This window comes from Hylobates moloch, unplaced genomic scaffold (genome assembly GCF_009828535.3).
Source record: "Hylobates moloch isolate HMO894 unplaced genomic scaffold, HMol_V3 SCAFFOLD_6, whole genome shotgun sequence".
In the NCBI taxonomy this organism is placed as follows: Eukaryota; Metazoa; Chordata; class Mammalia; order Primates; family Hylobatidae; genus Hylobates; species Hylobates moloch.
Window position 1 is genome coordinate 140,506,007 of NW_026652281.1, and position 25,205 is coordinate 140,531,211.

At 36.4% G+C, this 25,205-nt stretch overlaps 1 protein-coding gene and 1 long non-coding RNA gene across 4 annotated transcripts in view; one reads left to right on the plus strand and one right to left on the minus strand.

The window, feature by feature from the left end:
* The window catches only part of HMMR (hyaluronan mediated motility receptor), a 30,725-nt gene extending 9,215 nt beyond the window's left edge, over positions 1-21,510 (plus strand). The window contains exons 6-18 of one of the 2 annotated variants that reach the window (XM_032158566.2): positions 676-762; positions 854-954; positions 2,505-2,579; positions 2,706-2,884; positions 3,383-3,531; positions 4,789-5,003; positions 8,236-8,352; positions 12,193-12,339; positions 12,571-12,723; positions 12,817-12,916; positions 13,622-13,798; positions 19,940-20,102; positions 20,666-21,510. In XM_032158566.2, coding sequence (XP_032014457.1) covers positions 676-762; positions 854-954; positions 2,505-2,579; positions 2,706-2,884; positions 3,383-3,531; positions 4,789-5,003; positions 8,236-8,352; positions 12,193-12,339; positions 12,571-12,723; positions 12,817-12,916; positions 13,622-13,798; positions 19,940-20,102; positions 20,666-20,718 — 1,716 coding nt within the window. In that variant the 3' untranslated portion in view covers positions 20,719-21,510. The remainder of the gene's footprint in view (positions 1-675; positions 763-853; positions 955-2,504; positions 2,580-2,705; positions 2,885-3,382; positions 3,532-4,788; positions 5,004-8,235; positions 8,353-12,192; positions 12,340-12,570; positions 12,724-12,816; positions 12,917-13,621; positions 13,799-19,939; positions 20,103-20,665) is intronic. The other variant, XM_032158567.2, reaches the window with a different exon arrangement.
* LOC116471812 (uncharacterized) lies at positions 12,155-23,661 on the minus strand. 2 transcript variants are annotated; one of them, XR_004248879.1, is made up of 4 exons: positions 23,285-23,661; positions 23,029-23,135; positions 18,795-18,927; positions 12,155-12,821 (listed from the first exon to the last, which is right to left on the minus strand). It is a non-coding gene; the product is annotated as an uncharacterized LOC116471812 (long non-coding RNA). The 2 variants fall into 2 exon arrangements; XR_009213887.1 differs by having other exon boundaries at positions 12,210-12,269; positions 23,285-23,629.
* Positions 23,662-25,205: the final 1,544 nt, after the last annotated feature.

The window sequence follows — 25,205 nt, forward strand, 5'->3', positions numbered from 1 at the left end:
GCCTAGGCAAGAGAGTGAGACTCCGTCTCAAAAGAAAAAAAAGATTAATACATTTATAATTTTAAAGTCAGCTTGCCTAGTATCTATTATGGTAGAGTAGGCACATCAAATAGCTTTTGCAAACCAAAAATAATTTTTTGATTTATTTTTTATAAAAATAAACCAGCAAGTCACATTAAGGAAAAGAGGGATAAGAACAGTAGACTGGTGCAGTGTCTCATGCCTGTACTTCCAGCATTTTGGAAGGCAGAGGGCTGGAGAATTGCTTGAGGCCAGGAGTTTGAGACCAGCCTGGGCAACATATCAAGACCCCATCTCTATAAACAAATTGAAAAATTAGCTAGGCATGGTGGTGGTGCACACCGGTAATCCCAGCTACTCAGGAAGATGAGGCAGGAGGATTGATTGAGCCCAGGAGTTTGAGATTATAGTGAGTTGTGATCATGCCACTCTACTCTAGCCTGGACAGCGGAGTGAGACTTGATCTCTTGAAAAGAAAAAAAAATTAAATCAATCAGTAATTATGGTGTAGGTCAAAGACTGTTCTCTCTACCAAAGTATATTAAAGTCAAAAACATAGCCCCCAGTGATAGGTAGAAAAATCAATATTTGTGTATTTTAAATATGTCTTAGTGGAAAATATTTCTGCATTTTTTACGTGTTTGTTGTATTTAGTTTTCTGAAAATGGTAACCAGAAGAATTTGAGAATTCTAAGCTTGGAGTTGATGAAACTTAGAAACAAAAGAGAAACAAAGATGAGGGTGAGTGCTGCCTTTGGCAGGTTTGCTGTGTCTGGATCTGGGGATCAGTACAATTTTCTCATTTCCTAAAACAGGTATCTTTGTTGTGTAGGGTATGATGGCTAAGCAAGAAGGCATGGAGATGAAGCTGCAGGTCACCCAAAGGAGTCTCGAAGAGTCTCAGGGGAAAATAGCCCAACTGGAGGAAAAACTGTAAGTGACTGAATGTGAAGAGAAATTGTTAAGTGGAAGCAGTTCTTGATTTGACTCTCTTTACAAATTATTGTTTACTGAGACTTCAACCTTCTCTTAGTACTTATCTCATTGCCTCCCTCCAGCTGCCCTATTTCTCTTTTTAAACTAGAATGAGCCGTAATCATTCTCAAACATGTTATGCTAGGAAGTTGTATGAGTGCATTACTTTTGTACATCTTCTGTATTAATGATGAGGAAAGGTTTCATGATCTTATGAAAGTGGTCATTAGATTGAAATTGAGAAACACTGGTATAGGAAGTTGTGATTTATGCACAATCCTAGCCTTTGATTTTGAGTTTAATTTACATATAATAAAATGTGTGGATAGTAAGTATTCAGTTTGGTGACTTTAGCAATTGTATACACTTATGTAACCATTACCAAACAAGATTTTTTTTAGAGATGGGGCATTGCTATGTTACTCAGGCTGGTCTCAAACTCCTGGACTCAAGTGATACCACCCTGACCTTACAGAGTGCTGGAGTTATAGACATGGGCCACTATACCTGGCCAGTTTTGCCTTTTTTTAAGACATGCAAGAGAGAAAGAGCGTGTGTGTGTGTTGCTTCTTTTGTTTGATGTAATTTTTCAAGATTCATCCAAACCGTTCTGTGTACTGTAATTTTTCCCATTTTATTTCTGAGTAGTGGTTCACCTTATGAATATACCTCCATCTCTTCACTCTTCTCCTTTTGATCATTATTTGGGCTGTTGCCAGTTTCTGCCATTAAAAAGACTGCTGTGAACATGTTTTATGTTTTTTTATGGACACGTTTTTATTTCTCAGAGAAATTTCTAGGAGTAGAATTCTTGGGTAATAGGGTAGTGTATATATAACGTTTTTTAAAACTCAAAAGTGTTTTTGCCATTTTTATATACCCCCTGGCAATGTATGATAGTTTCAGTTGTTCCAAATTCTCGCCAACATTTAATGTTGTCAGTTTGTTTGACTTTAGCCTTTCTACTAGGTAGGAAGTGGTATCTCCTTTGTGATTTTAATTTGTTACCATGAATGTTGACCATATTTTTATGTGCTTATTGACCATTTTATGTGCGTATCACCTTTTGCAAGGTGTCTCTTGAAGTCTTTTGTCCATTTCTTGCATTGGACAGTTTGGTGGAGGTAAACAGATAAGTAATTGAATACCAGGTAGTCTGGGACAAAAGCTTTATGGGCACACAAAATGCTATTTAGCATGTTGGGTGGGTGGGGAAACCAGGAAGACCACAAAAAAATATTTCTAACACTTGGGATACTGTAATGATGGTTCTCGTCATCATAGGTTTTTTGTCAGTATATATTGAGAAAACTTCCTCACTTAAGTAAAAATTTTAGTCTTCTATTTTGATATAAATTGTGAATTTGAGAAATCACACAAAATAATAGTTGAGAGTTAGGACTCTGGAGTCAGCCTGCCTGATAAAGCAGTATCTGGTACATAAGCATTATGTATGATTATTAAATAACGAAACTAGAATGTATTAACATATGCAATTTTTGTTTTAGTGTTTCAATAGAGAAAGAAAAGATTGATGAAAAATCTGAAACAGAAAAACTCTTAGAATACATCGAAGAAATTAGGTAATATGAGCAGTAGCTTTAAATTGAACCTTATTTTTTTAATACTGAGTCATTTTCATCATTTTTCTGTTATTTTTCCCTGTGCCTAAATAGATGTGCTTTTTAAGATAATTTGTTTTAACACAGTTGTGCTTCGGATCAAGTGGAAAAATACAAGCTAGATATTGCTCAGTTAGAAGAAAATTTGAAAGAGAAGAATGATGAAATTTTAAGCCTTAAGCAGTCTCTTGAAGAGAATATTATTATATTATCTAAACAAGTAGAAGATCTAAATGCAAAATGTCAGCTGCTTGAAAAAGAAAAAGGTATTACAGTGTTTTATAGTTACTTTCTTTAGATAAGTGTGACATACAACATTGAGGAAAAATACTGCTATGCTAAAACAACCTTTTAAATATAATTAGCTATACTAACATTTTAAATATAATTAGCTATATAGCTATACAACAGCAAAAACCTGTACTGCATTTTAGAATATTTTACTTTTATAATGTTTGTTTTGTGTTTATTTCAATACAGCATATTACCTGTCTTGATTGAAATATATACAGTCACATAATTCTTGACTTTTGCACTAGATGGCTATTTAAAAATCAGTAGATACACAGAACAAGATTTGTGGATTTTATTATTTGGTACATAATATATATTATATGGAGTAATGATACAAAGTTCACAGTTTTGTTTTTTTCTTTGGAAATACCATGCTAAAAGCAGTATAATGGAATATTATGGGAGTCCAGGTTTCTCAATGTTAATGTTCTTATCTAATTCCAGTATTCTTGATGTTTTGCACTTTCTAGAAGACCATGTCAACAGGAATAGAGAACACAATGAAAATCTAAATGCTGAGATGCAAAACTTAAAACAGAAGTTTATTCTTGAACAACAGGAACGTGAAAAGCTTCAACAAAAAGAATTACAAGTTGATTCACTTCTGCAACAAGAGAAAGTAATTTACTACCATATTTTTTTAAACTTTATTTTGTGTCATAATTTCCCTATGTCTCTGAACACCTTTAAATTGTGTATATCCTTTGATCTAACAATTCTATCTTTAGTCTTATCCTGAGGACATAATCATGGATATGCTGAGGATTTAGCTACGTATTTTCACTACATGTTCACCCTAGGGTTATGAATAATGTGGGTTAAAATGACAACAGATACAGCAACATAGGGAAATAATTTTTTAAAAATTTTCTGGCTCATTCTTGTGTTATTTAGGCTATATAAACATTTACACTTACCTTGTAAAAGAGTGTCTAATTACAGAAGAAACAAAGCAATTTTTAAAATCCAGATTATTTATAGAACATTTTACATATCAGTGAGAAGAAAGAAAGTCCACTGAAAAATTATGGGCATAGGATAGAAACAGAGAAGGAGAAGTTCTGATGGCCTGTAAATATAGAAAGATACTCCACCTTAGTAGTAACCAAGGAAGTAGAAATAATATTTTTTTCACTTACAAAATTGGCACAAATTAAAACATTTGATAATATAAAATACTGGTGAAAGTTAAGCCAACAGGCACTTACATGCACTGATGTGAAATATTATAGTGTTGGACAACCTACAACAGCTAAAGGAATTGAGTAGATCTATATACACTGACCTGGAAAGATTTCAGCAACAGAGTACATATCATTTATATCCCTCCCCAAATGTATATGTATCTATAAGTGTAAAGAAAAATACCAAAAGGCATATATATTCCAAACTAGTAGCTATCTCTGCAATGGGAAAACCAAAATTGGGGTGGGGGGGGAGTCGTCAAAGATAATATTAACATCATTTGTAATGTTAGAATTATTTCACAATGGTGATGTGTTTGTATATTGTATAGCTTAAAAAATAATTTTATATAATATGGAAATCACCACACACTTTTTACATAATATGTGAAAAATATTAATATCAAAGCCAGTTGTAAAACAGATATATATGTATAAAATATAATTTTAGTTTAAGAAGTTTGTGCATGTGCATTGCATAGAAAAAAGCCTAAGATGATATTTGCCACAATGTTAACAAGGTATAGGAAATAATCTATGAAAACAAATGTGCTATTTCTATATTGTTTTAAGTTTCCTTGAGTCTCTTGAATTTAGATTTCATCCTTCTTTATCTGTACTTTTTTTTGTCTCCTAGTACAACCTCACGATGCCATTCCAAATTATTTTGGTGGTTTTCTGTTTGAATATAGGAATTATCTTCTAGTCTTCATCAGAAGCTCTGTTCTTTTCAAGAGGAAATGGTTAAAGAGAAGAATCTCTTTGAGGAAGAATTAAAGCAAGCACTGGATGAGCTTGATAAACTACAGCAAAAGGAGGAGCAAGCTGAAAGGCTGGTCAAGCAATTGGAAGAGGAGGCAAAATCTAGAGCTGAAGAATTAAAACTCCTAGAAGAAAAGCTGAAAGGGTTTGTATTAATAGGATCTCATGTTTATATATGACTTTAGATGTATTTATTTTATGTACTTTTTTTTAGTATTCTCATATCAATCATGTGAGCGTGTGAGGTTGGAATTATTTTACAATTAAGTAGTAATTGTTAATTATTTTACAAGTAAGTAGTAGACACAGAATGTGTACACAAAACATACATGCAAACAAGTAAGACAGCCCCCTTTTTTAAGTTAAAAGTTAAAGGTATTGCCCCCTTTTTTTTAAGGCCAAAGAGAGTTTTAATAAACAAATGACAAAAGTTTTGCACTTCTTTACTACTCTGATAATTTCTGAAATTTATTGGATATCAGTATTAGAACAATAATGCACTCGGGGCTGGATGTGGTGGCTCATGCCTGCAATTCCCGTACTTTGGGATGCCAAGGTGAGAGGATTGCTTGAGCTCAGGAGTATGAGACCAGCCTGTGCAATATAGTGAGACCTCGTCTCTACTAAAAATTAAAACAAAAACTAGCTGGGCACGGTGGTGTGTGCCTGTAGTCCCAGCTACTTAGAAAGTTGTGGGAGGAGAATCACTTGAGCCCAGGAGATCAAGGCTGCAGTGAGCTGTGATCATGTCACTGCACTCCAGCCTGAGCAACAGAGCGAGACTCTGTCTCAAAAACAAACAAAACACAATAATGAACTTGGGGGAAAAAATAAAGAATCCCTCCCATTAATAAATAGCATTCCCATTTTTGTCTATGCATTTACATGGTGTAAGTTATACCTTTAATTATATTTTTCAGGAAGCACAAACACTTCAGAAATAGCAATCGAAATGCAAAGCAGGCTGGCACAATGGCACATGCCTAAAGTCCCAGCTACTCAGGAGGATGAGATGGGAGCATCTTTAGAGCCCAGGAGTTTGAGGCTGTAATGCTCAATGATTGTGCCTGTTAATAGCCATGGCACTCTAGCCTGGGCAACATAGCAAGATGCCACCTCAATCAATAACTGATAAAAAGCAAATGAGAAAAAATAATTATAACTGGGAAACATTCAAAAGTAAGAAATCTCTTATTTACAGTAGAAAGACTGAAATCTTGGCTGGATGCAGTGGCTCACACCTGTAATCCCACCACTTTGGGAGGCCGAGGTTGGCAGATCACAAGGTCAGGAGTTTGAGACCAGCCTGGCCAATATGGTAAAACCCCATCTCTACTAAAAATACATAGTAAATTATCTGGGCATGGTGGCACACGCCTGTAATCCCAGCTATTCAGGAGGCTGAGGCAGGCTGACATCGGCCACTGCACTCCAGCCTGGGCAACAGAAGGAGACTCCATCTCAAAAACAGAAGAAAGACTGAAATCTCACTTTTTTCCTGATCTCTATTTCCTTATAATGTCTGCCACATTGTGTTTCCTTCTCCCATACATTTATTTATTTCATTTTGTTTTGTTTTGTTTTGTCCATAGTAATTGCTAATTTTTTATTTATTAAGAGAAACTATTCCTTAGCCTACATATTCATATTTCATAGTTCAGGAACACAGGTCAGTGACAAACACTACTACATTTATTTAAATTAAAAAGTCTGGTTTGATTCTTGAGTTCAAATTGCAGATATTTAAATCCTTGGGATCTCATCATTAAAACAGTTGTCAAAGGACTATGGGCTAGATATGAGTTTGTGTTATTGTAATATATCTCACACCTGTGTATCTGTCTCAGTGGATACTTCTGTTATTAACCTTTTCTGTTTTCTTATGATTAGTGATGCAAATGAACAGCAAGGTTTTTCATATCCCTGCTTTTGGGGGAACAATACACAATTGTAATTAGGGGTGGTGTTCTATACTACAGCCAATTTCAGGGAACAGGAATCTTGGGAAAATAAGATAATGTCATTTTCAGAGAGGAAAGAAAATTGAGATAATTTTTTATTCCAACTCAAAAAACTGTGGTCCAGTGGTCAAGAGATAAGGATTTTTATTACTAATTCTGCTAGCTAGCTGGTTGATTCTGAGCAAAACAATCTTAGTTTCTCTCATTTTCTACTTCATTAGATATAAAAGAGTTTTATGAGATGATCTCTAAGATCCCTTCTAGCCTGGAAATTTCAAGCTTAAGAGACAAACCAACTAAGAATTGAAAATAATTCCTCTAGAGGACAGGGAAGAAAATATTTTTATTATAAACTCTTTAGTCATATTTAATTGCTCTTGCTGTGGTGTGTATATTTTTGAAATCCCACACTTGTTACAGAATGAATTTGATCAGCTGTTATTCTTATCTCAGTGTCCAACTTAGTCTATAAGTACACAATGCTTATTTACAATTTTCAGTTCTGTATATTCTTTAAAAGATCTCTCATAAGCTCATGTGCATATGAAAAATTTTATCACCACTTTGGAAATATATTATTTCCAAAATATCCCTGAGATTTAATAGCATATGTTTATAAAGATAAAACCCATTCTGTCTATGCAAAATAATCCATTAAAGAACTTATTGAATCTTTCAGTAATAGAGTATTATGTGGTTATTCATATAATCAGAATAAATCCACAGAGTCTTGTAACTCTTTCTGTAATTTAAAATGAAGTGGCTTTAATTGTTCATAGTATTTCTCAAGTATCTAAATGGAGAGAATGAAACTTTATTCAATCCAGATGGGTTTTTTTTTTTTTTGAGACGGAGTCTCGTTGTTACCCAGGCTGGAGTGCAGTGGCGCGATTTCGGCTCACTGCAGGCTCTGTGCCCTGGGGTTCACGCCATTCTCCTGCCTTAGCCTCCCGAGTAGCTGGGACTACAGGCGCCCACCACCTCGCCCGGCTAATTTTTTGCATTTTTAGTAGAGACGAGGTTTCACCGTGTTAGCCAGGATGGTCCCGATCTCCTGACCTCGTGATCCGCCCACCTTGGCCTCCCAGATGTTTTTTAACTGATAATCTTTTGCAGTCTTTAGTCCTGGCTAATATCTTAAGATTTTGTTTTATAGTCTTTTATATCCTACCACCTTCTTCACCCAAATTTTTAAAGTAAAATAAGCAGGAAAGATAAGTTGAAGCTAGTAGAAAAATGCATGAAAAACATGCTTTTCGAGGTAAGTCATAAATTAGGATCTGAGCTATTTAGCAGGTAATGTAATGGTGAAGATATGAGCTATATGATTCACAGTTTCAAAGGTAAATACTATTTTCCTTCTTAGGGTAATAATTTTAGGTGGCATTTTATCTTTTAATTATTTCTTTTTCTTAGGAAGGAGGCTGAACTGGAGAAAAGTAATGCTGCTCATACCCAGGCCACCCTGCTTTTGCAGGAAAAGTGTAACAGTACAGTGCAAAGGCTTGAAGATGTTACTGCTCAGTTTGAAAGGTATTTTTCTTGGGAGCCTGCACTCTTAAATATAATGTGAGCAGAAAGGGGTGTCTACCCAGGGAAATATGTGAACAAAGCAGTCACACAAAGGATGATTCGTATTAGTTTAAATTCCATAATCACCAAACATAAATGGGCATTTAGCATTATCTGGTAATCTTATTATATTTATATAATTCCCCTTTATAATTTATAGAAATCACCTTTCTCACCATCCACTTCAACTTTTATGCACTGAGCCAGGTGCGGCAGCATATGCCTGTAGTCCTAGCCACTACATAAGCTGAGGTGGAGGATCAAGTCATGCACTTAGAAGCATTTGGTGCGTCTGCCCTACTCTCTTGATGTTATCATTTTCATAAGGAATTCAGAAGTTTTTATCTCCTTGCTAAACCTATAAAGAGACCCACATTTATACTCATCCTATCTTCCCACCTATTACAGATTAAATGTCCTAGTCTTTTAATCTTCAGTGACCTCATTCTATCATTTTGTTATCTCATAATTTGAAACCTTTTTACTGGAATTTTTCCAATCAATATTAAAACATGTTAATGTACATCTATCTCTAAAATATATTAATTAGCTGGCCACTGTGGCTCATACCTGTAATCCCAGTGCTTTGGGAGGCCAAGGCAGGAGGATTGCTTGAGGCCAGGAGTTTGAGACCAGCCTGAGCAATAGAGTAAGACCTTGTTTCCACAAAAAAAAAATAATAAGAATTAGCCAGGCATTGTGGCACATGGTACTTGGGAGGCTGCAGGCAGGAGGATCACCTGAGCCCAGGAGTTCCAGGCTGCACTAAGCTAAGATCACACCACTGCACTCCAGCCTGGGTGACAGAGCAAGACTGTCTCAAAAACAAATGAAAAATAAATAAAATACATAAATTGTTTTAAATACTCCTCTGACCTTAACTTCCTTTTGCAGCTGTCTAACACCACCAGTCATTCCCTTCTTAACCCCAAATTCTACTCCTTTTCAGTCATTTTCCTTCTCCTTTTTCTTCTCTTGACAGAGAAGATTGTCTCTGTATCCACTTCCTCACCTCCCATGCCTTCTACTTATTTTCTCCTTAAATAAAAACTTTATTTTGGGTGGAACTACAAATTACAAAAGCCAATATAATGAATACCTATATATTAATGTTAATATTGTTATTTATCACATTTACTTTAGCTCATTTTGGGGGAGAGTTTCCTTTCTTTTATTTAGTAAATACAAAAGAATGCATAACATGTACATAAACTATAGAGCTTGAAGATAAAACTGACATGCATGAACCTATAAAAGACAACCAGTAAGCCAAAAGATTTTCAACAACTTAGTATCCATATGTAAGTTCCTCTACCATCCCAAGTAAATGGGACAGATAACACTGTCCCAGTCTACATTAATTATTTCCTTGCTTTTTTTCCCCTGTGTATTATAATTTTATGACACGTATATCCATACAAATAATGCATTATGTAATTTTCCTTCTCCTTGAACTTTACCAAAAAATGTCATCATAGTATATGCCGTTTCCTGGGACTTATTATTTCATTCTGCATTATGTGTGTTTTCAGGATTGAATCGTGTTGTCTGAGGCTATGGTTTGTTGATAGTCACTGCTATGAGTATTTTATTGTATGAATATACCACAACTTATTTATTCATTCTTTGGACTTTGGGTTGTTTCCCATTTGGTTAGTTATTATTAGTTATTTGGTGACTATAAGTATACATGTATGTAAGAATTTCTCTAAAGCCAAAGGTATATGAATGTTCAACTCTAAAACTTAATACCAGATCACTTTCCAATGTGGGAGTAAGAATCTACACTCCCACTAGTGTTGTTTAAGTTTCCATTTATCTTCTTTGCCAAAGCTTGTTAGACTTCTTAAACTTTGCCAGTGTACTTACTGTAAAATGGCCTCTTATTGTGGATAATTCATCTTTCCTTTTCCATAAAAGGCTTGTTTATGACTTTTGTTTATTTGTCTATAGGGTTATCATCTTTTCCTCATTGATTTGTAGAGGTTTTCTTTATCAGCCATATGGGTTACAGGTATCTTCTGCCAGTTTAGCTTATTTTTTTATTTTCTTTTTGGTTTCTTCTGATAAGTGAAAATTCTTGATTTCAATATGGTTAAAATATTTATCTGTATGTGGGTACTTTTGCTTCTCATTTAAGAACTTCTTTCTATCTCAAGGTGTAAAGGTATTCAACTAGTTTTCTTCTAAAAGTCTTAAAATTTCACTTTCCGTTTTTCCACCTAGAACTGATTTCTGTGTGTGTAGCAATATAGGGATCAAATTCATTTTTTGTTTTCCCTATGGACAACCGATTGCCTAGTTTAATTTAATTCATTAAATTGTACCTTGTTTCCCCAGTGATCTGTTTCCACATGTGATACATTATGACAGATACATAGATAAATAATTTGTATGTGTATATGTTTTATTTATAATTTTTATTGTATCAGAACATATAAATTATATAAATATATGTAAATTATATATATATATTTATTGCTAATATCAATCCCGTAAAGGAATTTCCCTTCTCGTTAGTTTGAAGAATAGTGCTTCAGGAGGTTTTTATCTATTCTGTGATTTCACTCACTATCCATATAGTCGTGGCATTAAAATTTATTTCATCAAACCAGACCTTTCTTTACAGCTCCATATTCACATATCCAGTTACCCACTTGACATCTTCAAGTAGATATCGCAATGTCTTTTAATATTAACCTGTCCAAACCAACTCTTGATCTTTCCATTGCTTTCTACCCCAGTCTCTCATTGTTTTTTATTGTAATCAGTGACATCATCTTCCCAGCTTTTCATTCTATAAATCTTAGAGTCATCCTTCATCATGCTCTCTTCCTTACCCCCAACATTCAATCTATCTGTTGAATTTTTCTACTCTGCTTCCAAAAGAGATCTTGTGTCTTTGCCAGCTCCTTAGTCTAAGCCTCCTTTATCACTCACCTGGTCTGATAAATAATTGTTTTCAAGTTGATCCTTCAATTTTCCATTCTTTCCCCTGCGCTAATCCGTCCTCCTCATAGCTCTAGAGTGAGCTACACATTTAATTACACACCTGTTTGTTTGTTTGTTTGTTTGTTTATTTATTTATTTATTTTGAGTCGGAGTTTCGCTCTTGTTGCCCAGGCTGGAGTGCAGTGGCACTATCTCAGGTCACTGCAACCTCCCCCTCCCAGATTCAAGTGATTCTCCTGCCTCAGCCTCCCGAGTAGCTGAGATTACAGGCGTCTGCCACCACGCTCGGCTATTTTTTTTGTTTTTAATAGTGACGGGGTTTCACCATGTTGGTCATGCTGGTCTCGAACTCCTGACCTCAGGTGATCCACCCATCTGGGCCTCCCAGAGTGCTGGGATTACAGGCATGAGCCACCATGCCTGGCCTACTTGGACACCTTTAATGGTTCCCATCTATCCCCCAGGTAAGCCCACTGTGCCCTGCGGTGATGACCCTCATGCCACCAGCTTCTGCTCCAGCCTTTCTTACTCATTAGGCTCTAGTCTCACTTCTTATTTTTTGATTGTGAGTAGTTTTAATGTTTGGTATTTGATTTCTTTTCCATCTTTGTATGCATACTTCCTGCACCTAGTAGGCACTTGATTTTTTTTTTCTTTGAATACACAGCAGATGCCATGTAAACTCATTAGTACTTACCTCGGAACACTGAATTCCTACGTGTGTTAAATGCATGAATACATTAAAAACTTCAGTTTTACTTAGAAGTATATGAAGTGTAAACTGATCAGTTACGATTGTCATATGCAATAGTTAGAAAACTACTTTGACTTTTTTTTCTTTTTAATAAGCTATAAAGCATTAATAGCCCGTGAGATAGAAGATCTTAAGCTGGAGAACTCATCATTACAGGAAAAAGTGGCCAAGGCTGGAAAAAATGCAGAAGATGTTCAGCATCAGATTTTGGCAACTGAGAGCTCAAATCAAGAATATGTCAGGTATATAGAGCAAATAATGGCCTTAGAACCATTAAGACAATTTAATGTTGAAAGCCAGCTAGTAACTGTCCTTGGCTTGCTTTTGGCCATCTTATATTGCAAATTAAGAATTTACTCAGTTAAAAAAATTACACTTCTTGAAGAGTTCCTTGAGGTTTAAAAAAAAAAAAAGGAAAAATTAACGAAAGTGGCTACAAAATGTTTAGTGACCTCTTCTCTCTCAAACCAAAGGATGCTTCTAGATCTGCAGAGCAAGTCAGCACTAAAAGAAACAGAAATTAAAGAAATCACAGTTTCTTTTCTTCAAAAAATAACTGATTTGCAGAACCAACTCAAGCAACAAGAGGAAGACTTTAGAAAACAGCTGGAAGATGAAGAAGGAAGGTAATCTATGATTAGAACCTGAGTGCCTTGTTAACTCAGTTAAGATGTTATTTTTTAAATAACTGTTTTTCTCAATTTAATTTTTCCATGCAGAAAAGCTGGAAAAGAAAATACAACAGCAGAATTAACTGAAGAAATTAACAAGTGGCGTCTCCTCTATGAAGAAATATATAATAAAACAAAACCTTTTCAGGTTTGTCAGTTAGAAGTAAACTTACTTGTGTTTATTTTAGGGATTCACTTTGTTCCCTATTATAGTGAGGACAGTGACTCGGGTTTTCTGCAAGATCATTTTGCTCTGCACTTACAGTGCCAATTTAGCTCACTTTTAAAGGTTTATACATTTTATTAAATTATTATGCATAATTTTTTCCAACATTATTGAAGTATAATTGACAAATTTAATTGACATAATTTTTTCAATGGACCCTTTGTGGTTTAAAAAAAAAACTTTGTAATGAGGAACTTAAAAGTTTGGCTCAGAGGGCTTGCCTGGTATGAGCTTTTGATAATTAACCTATTTTAATTTGTGATATGACTTATTGCAAATACTCATTGTTTCTCAATATACTGATCTTTTAAAAGAAAAAAGAATAAATGCTGATTTTGGAACTTAGATAGAAGTACAGTATTGGTTATAATGTGGTGATCTAACTGATACAGATAAAACTGGCCAGCTGGCTTTTTTACCTTCTTTTCCTCTGTTTTAATGATATTTAAAATGAAAAATACAAAGTTTAAAAGATTTTCGTAGAGAATCTATGGAGAGCCCTGAGAATACGTAAACATATCTTGTTTTTATTTGTGTTTTTAATTTTCTTTAGTGTTTATGGTTTATATGAAACTAGTAAGATCAAACTGTTTTAAGTCTTAACTTTATTTAAAAAATCTTTTTCAGCTACAACTAGATGCTTTTGAAGCAGAAAAACAGGCATTGTTGAATGAACATGGTGCAGCTCAGGAACAGCTAAATAAAATAAGAGATTCATATGCTAAATTATTGGGTCATCAGAATTTGAAACAAAAAATCAAGCATGTTGTGAAGTTGAAAGATGAAAATAGCCAACTCAAATCGGTTTGTAAAATGACTTTTCATTTTATTAAAGATATTGGAGTGGGGGTTATTCTAACTATAATACTTAAATAAAATGAAAATCTTTGGTATCAGAAAAAAATAACAGTTTATAGAGGAAAATTGAGCGTAAGTGATTTAGTGGATTTATATTAGAGTATTGACCAGATGGGCATTCAATGTTTTAAAGTTTTCTAGCTACCTTCTTAATATTTTGAAAATTACTAGAGTAATTGGATGAATTCATTAAACTTTACATATCTATTTCCATTTGCAAAACTGCAAACTCCTTGATGTAAAACCATAAAGAGAAGCAGTGTTAAAAAATATTTGGGCATTTAAATTTTTTAACATATGTATTGAGATATAATTGACATCCCATACAATCCACCCATTGAAAGTGGACAATTCAGTGTTTTTTAGTATACTCACAGATATGTGCAACCATCACCATAGTCAATTTTAGGACATTTTCATCACCTCAAAATGAAACCCTGTTATCCTTTTCCTAACACTCTCCTATCTCCTCACTCCACCCCACCCTTCAGCCCTAAGCAACCACTAATATACTTTCTGTCTCTGTTGATTTCCCTGTTGTAGACCTGATGTATTCATGGATTCAAATAATATGTGGCCTTTTGTTACTGGCTTCTTTCAGTCAATTAGCATAATATTTTCAAGATTCACTTGTGTTGTAGCATGGAGAGTACTTTATTTTTTTAATAGCCTAATAAATCATTATGTGGGTATACCACATTGTATTTATTCGTTTGTCAGTTGATAAACACTTGTTTGCACATTTTTGGCTATTATGAATAATTATACCATAAACATTCATGTACAAGTTCTTGTATGGACATTTGTTTTTATTTCCCTGGGAAATAATAGGAGAGAAATTGCCAGATCATTTGATAACTCTACTTTTAATCATTTCAGGAAGTATCAGACTATATGCAGATGAAATCGGGTGCGTTCAGGGTGGTATGCCATAGAAAGGTCAGACTGTATTCAAAAGTGGCTCATACCAATCTATATTCTACAGGCAGTGTACGAGGGTTCCAATTTCTCCACATCCTTACCAAGGATGTTATTATCTGACGACTTCTTTATCCTAGCCATTGTAGTCGGTATGAGGTGGTATCTCATTGTGGCTTAACTTGCATTTTCTTAATTGGTAATGATGTTGGTCATCTTTTCATGTGCTTACTGGCCATTTGTATATCTTCATGAAAGAAATGTCTGTTCATACTCTGCTCGTTGTTAAATTGGATTATTAGTCTTTTTATTATTGTGAGAATTCTTCATCTATTCTGGACACAAGTCTCTTATGTATTATTTGCAAATATCTTCTCCCATTCTGTGCATTGCCTTTTCACTTTCTTGATGATGTCCTTTGACCCAAAAAACTTTTATGAAGTCCAGTGTGTCTATTTTTTTGTTTGTTTGTTCCTTGGTATCTATCTCTTCTGCCAAATTCAAGGTCAGGAAGATTTACCCCTCTGTTTTCTTCTAAGAGGTTTATAGTTTTAGCTCTTACATTTAGATTATTGATTGATTTTGAGTTAATTTTTGTATGTGGTGTGAGGGAAGGGTCCAGCTTCATTCTTTAGCATGTGGACATGCAATAGTCCCCACACTATTTTTTAAAGAGAATATTCTTGCCTCCAGTTAATGGAGTTAGCATCCAATTAAAAAATCATTTAGACTGTACATGTATGGATTTATTTATAGACTCTCAACTGTCTTCCATTGATGTATACATCTATCCTTGTGCCACCACACTGTCTTGATTACTGTTGTTTTGTAGTAAGTTTTGAAATCAGGAAGCATGAGTCCTCTTTGTATTTTTCAATATGGTTTTGTCTATTCTGGACCTCTTGCAATTCTATATTAATTTTGGAATCAGTTTTTCTACAAAGAAACCAGCGGGATTCTGATGGGAATTGCATTGAATCTATAGATCAGTTTGGGACATATTATTATTATCTTCACTAGGTTAAGTCTTCTAATATATGAATGTGGGATATTTTTCCAATTATTTAGATCTCATTTAATTTCTTTCAACAATCTTTTATAGTTTTCAGAGTGTAAGTTTTCCACTTCTTTTGTTAAATTTATTACTATTTTATTCTTTTTGATGTTTTGTAAATGAAATTGTTAATTTCATTTTTGGATTGTTCATTGCAAGTGTATAGAAATGCAATTGATTTTAATACATTTATCTTGTATCCTGCACCCTTGCCAAACTCATTTTAGTTCTAATAGTTTTTTAGTGGATTCCTTAGGATGTTCTTATAGATCATGTCTTTTGCAAATAGAGATAGTTTTACTTATTTTCCAGTCTGGATGCCTTTTATTTCTTTTTCTTGTCCAATATCTCTGGCTAAAACCTGTAGTATAATACAATGTTGAATTTAGAAGTAATGAAAATGGATGGACAGCCTTGCTTTGTTCCTGATCTAGGGGGAAAGTATTCAGTCTTTCTCCATGATATATGATGTTAGCTATATGATGTATGTAGTGTGACATTATTAGATGTTGATTTGTCGACCAGCCATGGTGGCTTACGCCTGTAATCCCCACACTCTGGGAGGCCAAGGCAGGTAGATCACCTGAGGTCAGGAGTTTGAGACCAGCCTGGCCAACATGGTGAAACCTCATCTCTACTAAAAATACAAAAGTTAGCTAGGTGTGGTGGTGGGCACCTGTAATCTCAGCTACTTGGGTAGGAGAATCGCTTGAACCTAGAAGACAGAGGTTGCAGTGAACCAAGATGGAGCCATTGAGCCTGGGAGACAACAGCAAAACTCCATCTCAAAAAAACAAAGATGTTGATTTGTCATAGATGCTCTTTATCAAGTTGAGGAAGTTCCCTTCTGTTTCCTAGTTTGTTGAGCATTTTTATATGAAAGGGTGATGAATTATATCAAGTGCTTCTTCTATTTCTATTGAGATTATCATGTAATTTGTTTTTTATTCTGTTGATATGATGTATTTTATTAATTGATTTTTCGATGTTAATCTAACCTTCTGAGATAAATCCCACTTGGTTATGGCATATAATTATTTTTATATGTTGCTGAGGGGGTTTTTTTCGGTCATATTCCTAAGAGATACTGGTCTATAGGTTTTCTTTGTTTTTGTTTTTTTAATGTCTCTGTCTCATTTTGGTATCAGGATAATGGTGACATCATAAAATGAGTTGAGAAATGTTCCCTCTTTTCTATATAGAATGGTTTTTGAATAATTGGTATTAATTCTTCATTGAATGTGTGGTAGAATTTATTGGTGAAGCCATCCGGACCTTGGCTTTTCTTGTGAATATTTTTTGATTACTAATTCAATATCATTACTTGATATAGGCTTATTCAGATTATCTCTTCTTGAGTCGATTTTCTTCTTGAGTAGTTTATGTCTTTCTATAAATGTGTCTAATTTGTTGGTATATAATTGTTCATAGTATTCCTTTATAATCTTTTTTTTTATTTCTGTAAGGTCAATAGTAATGGCTCCTCTTTATTTCTGATTCTAGTAATTTGAGTCTGTTTTTTGTAAGTTTCTTTCTTTTTTTAAATTTTTAGTAGAGAAAGAACTTCATTTTTTTGTTTGGTTTTTGGGTTTTTTAGAGACAGGATCTCACTCTGTCACCAGGCTGGAGTGCAGTGATGCAATCACGGCTCACTGCAGCCTCAACCTCCCTGGGCTCAGGTGATCCTCCCACCTCAGCCTCCCAAGTAGCTGGGACTATAGTCATGCACCACCACACCTGGCTAATTTTTCTACTTTTTGTAGAGACGGAGTTTTGCCACGTTGCCCAGTCTGGTCTGGAGCTCCTGGATTCAAGGAATCTACCAGCTTTGACCTCTCAAAGTGCTGGGATTATAGGCTTGAGCCACTGCACCTGGCCAAGAACTTTTCTTTTTTATAATTTCATCTTCTATTTTAGATGTGGGGGTACATATGCAGATTTGTTATATGGGTGCATTGCATGATACTGAGGTTTAGGGTATGACAGGTCCCATCACCCACGTAGTAAGGATAGTACTCAATAGGTGGTTTTTCAGCCCTTGTTTAATGGCTGAAAAATCCAACATCCGATTACTCTCAGACATTTTTTCTCCTTTTGTCCAAATGTATAGGTTATACTTTTCTGTTTATTGGCATACCTTGTAATTTTTCACTGGAAAGTAAATTTTTAGATCATATATTGTAGCATTTCTAGGTACAGCTCCCCCTCCTTTTGGGGCTTTTTATTTGCTTGTTTGCTTAATGAGTGGCTCAATTATTTTAGTGAAACCTGTCCCCCTACCTCCCCAAATCCCAACAGTGTTGTGCCTCTGATGTTGCTGTTCAGGGAGGTACAGTTTTAGTATGCCCACAATTACCCTGGGATGACACTTGCTTTGGTAGGGCTGACTTCCCCTCTTTCCGTGAACATAGTGGCTGTAAACTCCAGTAGATGCTGGCTCCTTGGTTTATTATTTGCAACAGTGCCTTAGAGCATAAATTGCTCTATAAACTAATCCAATCAAATTCTGGCTCCTTTGTAGGGATTGCATCTGAGAGCAGTGCTGGGTATTTATTCTGACTACAGAAGGGCTCGTCCCAGCTGTCTTATTCCCTAGTTTTCTGCAAATGAACTAGTCTACTGTTCAGCCTATATCTTAAATCTCCTCCCAATTCTCTCTCACTATAACCACCACTGTTCTTTAGTGGTTCCCCAACCTTTTTGGCACCAGAGACCAATTTTGTGGAAGGCAGTTTTTCCACAGACCGGATCACCCAGCTCGTGATGGGTTGATGTGGATGGTTTCAGGATTAAAGTGTTCCACTTCAGATCATGAGGCATTAGATTCCTATAAGGAGCATGCAACCTAGATCCCTCACATGTGCAGTTCACAATAGGGTTCACACTGCTGTAAGAATCTAATGCCATAGCTGATCTGACAAGACGGGGAGCTCAGTGGGTAATGCTTATGCTTCCTGGCTCACCACTTACCTCCTGCTCTGCAGCCGGGTTCCTAACAGGCCATGGATGGGTATCGGTCTGTAGCCCGGAGATTGGGGACCCCTGCTTTAGAGCACCCTTAGGCTTCAGCTTCTCCAAGCTCTGTTGCAGGTGAAATCAGTTCCTTTGAAAAGAAATGAGGAGCTACCTGTTCTATGGCCTTCTTGTCTTTTCCACCCTCCTTTCCCCCTCCTCCGACAATATCCCTGAGCCAGGACTAGAGCTGAAATTGGGGACAATGGCAGTTTTCTCTCTGAGTGACATCCTCCGCCCTAGGAGCTGAGTTTTCAGTGGACTTTTGGGGAGGAGATGAGGAATAGCCTCAGGCCCTCTTGACTCACCTCCTGGTGTACAACCATCCCCCTCATGAGCCAGAGAAAGAGTAATCGGGGCCCAGCATTTTCAACACACTGTGCCCAAGGTGAGCCCCTGTCCCATGAATGGGGCTGAGTGGAGGAAGGGATCCCCCACCTTACAGTTGCATTTGTCCAGGATATAACGGCAGCCACAGGGAGCTGGGGACAAGATGAGAAACTGATGTCCTGGTCCTCCTGGGAGGGAAGCTTCTGACTTGAAGTTGGGGAAAAAGAGGGCCCAAAAAGAGAGCTTTTGGCTGTAGCCGTCTAGCATGGGCTTTGCCTTGCTAAGCTGGGAGTGGGAAGAGGGGACGGAGTTTTGGCTTAAATACTGCAGACTCTCGTCTTTTTCACCAAATTTTTGCAGATTTTCTTGAATAGATGTTTCTTCATTTGCTGTTTTTCCCTTAGGTCAATTTTCAGAGGCTTTAACTGATTAACATTTTATAACTTTTAGTTTCACTAGGGAGCAGGTCAGCAGAGCTTTCATGCTGTCATGCCAGAAGTCCATCTCAGCAATTACTTTTGAGTTGAACTTTTATCAGAAAAATAGCTTTGTAGCTGTAGAGGGGCAAGGACGTTTAAAAGACTGTATCTCCTTTGTCACAGCTGTTTCAAGTCATTTTGTAATTCAGTCTTAAAGCCTGTCTAGTAGTGATTTTTGCCGTTGAGTGTGATAATACATAAACAACTTTGGAATTTGCCCACAACATTGGTAACACATTTCACTGACATAATCTTTAATAATTGTTTATTACCTATTATTTTTTTTTTACCTAGGAAGTATCAAAACTCCGCAGTCAGCTTGCTAAAAAAAAACAAAGTGAGACAAAACTTCAAGAGGAATTGAATAAAGTCCTAGGTATCAAACACTTTGATCCTTCAAAGGCTTTTCATCATGAAAGTAAAGAAAATTTTTCCCTGAAAACCCCATTAAAAGAAGGTAAGACATGAATAAATGTATAAAAGTGTCCTCTTCCTTTGGATTTGCTTTTACAGCATTTAGCAAGTCATCCATTTTATGAACTGTGAAAATTTGTTGACACCTTCTGATAAAAGCAATTCTTACTGAGATTGTTGTGTACAATGACTGTTTTTTTCCTCCTCCTGTACTTTCTTTTCTGTATACCTGGATTCTGCCTGTTCTTCAAGGCTGGATCAAATTATATCTTCCTTGAAGCTTTGCATGACTATTTTGTCCCTGTCCAAACACCCCAAATTACTCCCTGTGTGATACCCTTAGCATTTTAACCTAAATGTCTCTTAGGTCCTTAATCATTTTCTAATTTGTAGTTTTAGAGAAGTAAATTTCTTATTTCTTGACTGTGAATGTTTGTCTTTCACAATAAATTAAAATTGGTTGAAATGATACATCTAAAAATTATCTTACAGAATATATTGCTTCATCTGCCTTAGAGAAGATACAAGGCCTGTTTTTAGTTTATAATGATTGATAAATTCGTTTTAATCTAGATTACTAATACTTCTTTTCAATAATTCTTCTAGGCAATACAAACTGTTACCGAACTCCTATGGAGTGTCAAGAATCATGGAAGTAAACATCCGAAAAACCTGTTGAAGATTATTTCATTGGTATTGTTGTTATTGATGTTGTTGTTACTATGTTTGACATGGGTATTTTATAATGTTATATTTCATTTTAACTGCCAATCCTTAAATATGTGAAAGGAACATTTGTTACCAAAGTGTCTTTTGACGTTTTATTTTTTCTTGCAAATACCTCCTCCCTAATGCTCACCTTTATCACCTCATTCTGAACCCTTTCGCTAGCTTTCCATCCTACAATGCATCTCATCAACTCAATCTTCCTTTAAAAGTCAGTATCATATTATTATCCTCCTGTTCTGAAACCTTAGTTTCAAGAGTCTAATCCCCAGATTTTTCAGCTTGATCCTGGAGGTCTTTTCTAGTCTGAGCTTCTTTAGCTAGGCTAAAACACCTTGGCTTATTATTGCCTCTACTTTGATTCTGATAATGCTCACTTGGTCCTACCTATTATCCTTCTACTTGTCCAGTTCAAATAAGAAATAAGGACAAGCCTAACTTCATAGAAACCTCTCTATTTTTAATCAGTTGTTTAATAATTTACAGGTTCTTAGGCTCCATCCTATTTGTATGAAATTATAATCTGTGGATTGGCCTTTAAGCCTGCATTCTTAACAAACTCTTCAGTTAATTCTTAGATACACTAAAAATCTGAGAAACTCTGCATGCAACTATTTCTTTAGAGTTTGTCATATACTGCTTGTCATCTGCATGTCTACTCAGCATTTGATTAACATTTGTGTAATATGAAATAAAATTACACAGTAAGTCATTTAACCAATTAATTTTTCAGCTTGTATTTTATGAAGTTACATTCATGCTTCTATGTAAGATGTATTTATCATCTCTACCCTACCCACACCACCTTGTCCCCAGAATCACAAAAGATACTGTTTAGAAAGTGGTAAATCTGTCTCTAAAATGCCTGTTTTGCACATATCATTTGTAAGATATTTATAAGCTACCTTTTTTATAATGTGTTCTCACTGATGGCCCAACAGGGACTATCAGTCAGAATTGATTTTTATAATTATTTTATTAGATCTTAATACATGCTTGATTTTAAAATACAGTTTTTTAAATTAAGTTAAGAAGAAATGTAGAAATTAGAAAAATTATCTAATAAAATAAAATGGTTTAATGAGCTGGGACCAGTGGCTCATGCCTGTAATCCCAACACTTTGGGAGGCTGAGGCAGGAGGAATTCAAGACCAGCCTGAGCAACATAGTGATACTTCATCTCTAAAACATATATAAATAAATAATAAAATGCTTCAGGACTTCTACTTTTAGCCAAGGTGGGGTAAGAAGATGAACAACCAGGTGCACTGCCCGAAGTTCTGCCCACTGGGAGGATTTCTCTTTACCACTATCCTTCAGGGATGTCCCAGAGAAGGGCTGGCATACTGTAGCTATCCACTTTCAGGTGATGCCTACATATCACACTGAACCATCTATAAACTAGGCCCATGTTGTTTCTTCCTGTCAACTGATCATAGGGAACTCTCCATGAGCTTGGGAGAAAAAAGGCAAGGTAGCAAGAACAGGGACCATGGGCATTTGGGTCACTTCTTCATGTAACTTGCTTTTGCCTTCAGGTACTGCCTGGGCCCAGTCACACACATAACTTGTTCTTTGATGATGTACTCCTGCTGTCCACACCCAGCGGCGTTATGGCTTGTGGGTCAGATAACACCCAGCTCATGATGGGCAGCTCAGGTTGCATGGTAACTTAATTGACCATGGTAAGCATTCAGTCCCTTACTGAAGCCCAGCAGTAGGCCCAGAGCTGTTTCTCAAAAGAGTAGTTATCTGCATAGGATAACAGGTCTTTCTTCAAAATACTAAGGATCTGCACTGAGATTCATCTATATGGGCCTGCCAAAGGTTCCAACAGCATCTCTATCTGCCACTGACACTTCAAATACCATTGGATCTGCAAGTTCATATGTCCCAAGCAACAAAGCAGCTTACATAATAGCCTGGACCTATTGTAGAACCTTTTCCTATTCTGAGTCCTACTCCAAACTAGCAGTCCTACTCCAAACTAGCAGCTTTTCAAGTCACTCAGTAAATGGGCTGGAGTAACAAACTCAAATGAGGAAGCGTCTCCAAAATCCAGAGGCCTGCCACATGTCATGCATCTTCTGGCTGTAGGAGGGGGCAGATGCAAAAACTTACCTTAGAAGAGGTATCTCAACATGCCTCATACCACTGGACCCCTAGAAATTTTACTGAGACATGAGAAAGCCTTTGAATTTTTGTTGGATTTACTTCCCACTTCTGACATGCAAATGTCTTACCAATAGGTCTGGAGTAGTTGCTACGTCTCACTCATTAGGTCCAGTGAGCATAATGTCATCAATGTAATGGGCCAGTGTGATGTGGAAAGAAAAGGCAATCAAGATTCCTGTGAACAAAATTAGGACAGGGCTGGTGAGTTGATATACCCTGAGGTAGGACATGAAGGTGCATTTCTAGCCTTGCCAGCTAAAAGCAAACAGCTTCTGGTTGGCCTTATAGACAGGGATGGAGAAAAAGGCATTTGCCAGATCATACCAGGTAGCTGCATACCAGGAACCAGAGGTTGTGTTAATTTGCTCAAGCAATACATCTGGTACAGCAGCTGCAATTGGAGTCACCACCTAGTTAAGTGTGTGATAATCCACTGTTTTTCTCCAAGATCCATCTGTCTTCTGCTCAGGTTAAACAGGCGAGTTGAATGGAGATCTGGTAGGAATCACCACCCTGCCTTCCTTCAAGTACTTATGGTGGCACTAATCTCTTCAGTCCCTATAGGAATTGAGCATTGCTTTTGGTTTACTATTTTCCTAAGTACAGATAGTTCTAGTGGCTTCTACTTGGCCTTTTCCACCATAATAGCCCTCACTCCATAGGTAAGGAAACCAATGTGTGGATTCTGTCAGCTGCTGACTGTATTCTAATTATACATTCTAGAACTGGGGGATAACCACAGGATAGGTTCAGGAATTCACTGGGCCCATTGTGAGTTGGAACTAAGCTAAAACTCTGTTGATCACCTGACCTCCATAAGCTGCTACCCTGACAGTAGCACTTTGGATCTCCTGAAATTAGTGTCACTTCAGAGAGCCAGTGTCTACTAGTTCACAAAAGATCTGATTATTCCCTTTTTTTAATGCACAGATACGTTGGTAAAAGGCTGTACGTCCCTTTGCGGAGGACTAGGAGAAAGACTAACAGTATAAACATTTGGTTATGAACCAGGGTCCCCTTGAGGTCCTCCCCTTTAATCGAAGGGTTTTGGGCTCTATAAAGTGGCTCAAGTCTGGGAATTAAGGGACCACAATTCTGTTTTTATGATTCAAGTTCAACTTTTGTCACTTGACTTAAAAGTTTTCTGCTTATACAGATCAAGTAAGACTTTAGTAGTTTCCTATCTATTTCACTTCTAGGAAAACCATGATCAACTAGCCAAAGCATAGGTCTACACAAGTCAGATTATTCTGATTGTTCCTTTGGCTCTGTCATTAGGATAACCACTTCACCTTGCCTTTGGTGGTTGAGTCCCATTACTTGACCCTTGCCACCCTGGGATCCTTTACTTCCATTATATTTAGGTTTTCCAGTTCAGTGACTGCAGTGAGCTCTGGCCTACAGAGAAGAGCCACTAGAGTTCTGAAAAACATGCTGGAGCTCTCCTTGCAAATTTATTTCTCATAGTATTGGTGAAAGGTATGCTTTCTTGACCTTCCCAGTGTGGATGAGTAGTTCTTGAGTGAAAAATCTACTCTAATTTCCCAATATTCCTAAACCTTTTAATCCCATCCTTTAGATGAAACCAAGGCATGTCCAGCACTTCCAATTCATCTTTTCCATGTTTCAGTAAGCCAATCAAACTGTGAGCACCCTTTCTAACTCCCCAAGCTGCAATGTTAAATGCAGAATCTTTGCTTAGTGAGCCCATGTCAATAAATTTGACCTGATCCAACTTTATGTTCCTTCCATCATTTTCCGACACCTTTATTATCCATTCCGACATATGTTCCCAGATTTTTGTCTGTATAAATTAGAGACTTTCAGTGACTCTTTGGAGTATAGCACATCTCTTCATGGGTAACACTTTGTTCCTGTCTAGTTTCAGGTCTAGAAGCAAAGAAGGGTGGTGGAAGTGGGTCTGAAGGAGAATCGACATTGCCTTGCATATCAACTGCCTCAAAGGAGGCCATTACAATTTCCTCAGGCAATGCGGTGTTAATCATCACAGACAGGTTGGAGGGTGCTATCACTGGAAATAGAGAAGCTGCTTCCACTGGGGTTGAGAAGCCTCTTCACTAGCAAAGAAGACTCATCAGAATTTAGGGGCTTAGTGTCCCCAGCTTCATCAACGTCTTCCCCTATGTCCCAATCCTAATTTACAGAATCCCATTTTTTTTCAGTAAGTGCCCTCATTTTAACAATAGTCACTCTGCAATGCTGGAATTCTAATTTGTGTTGTAAT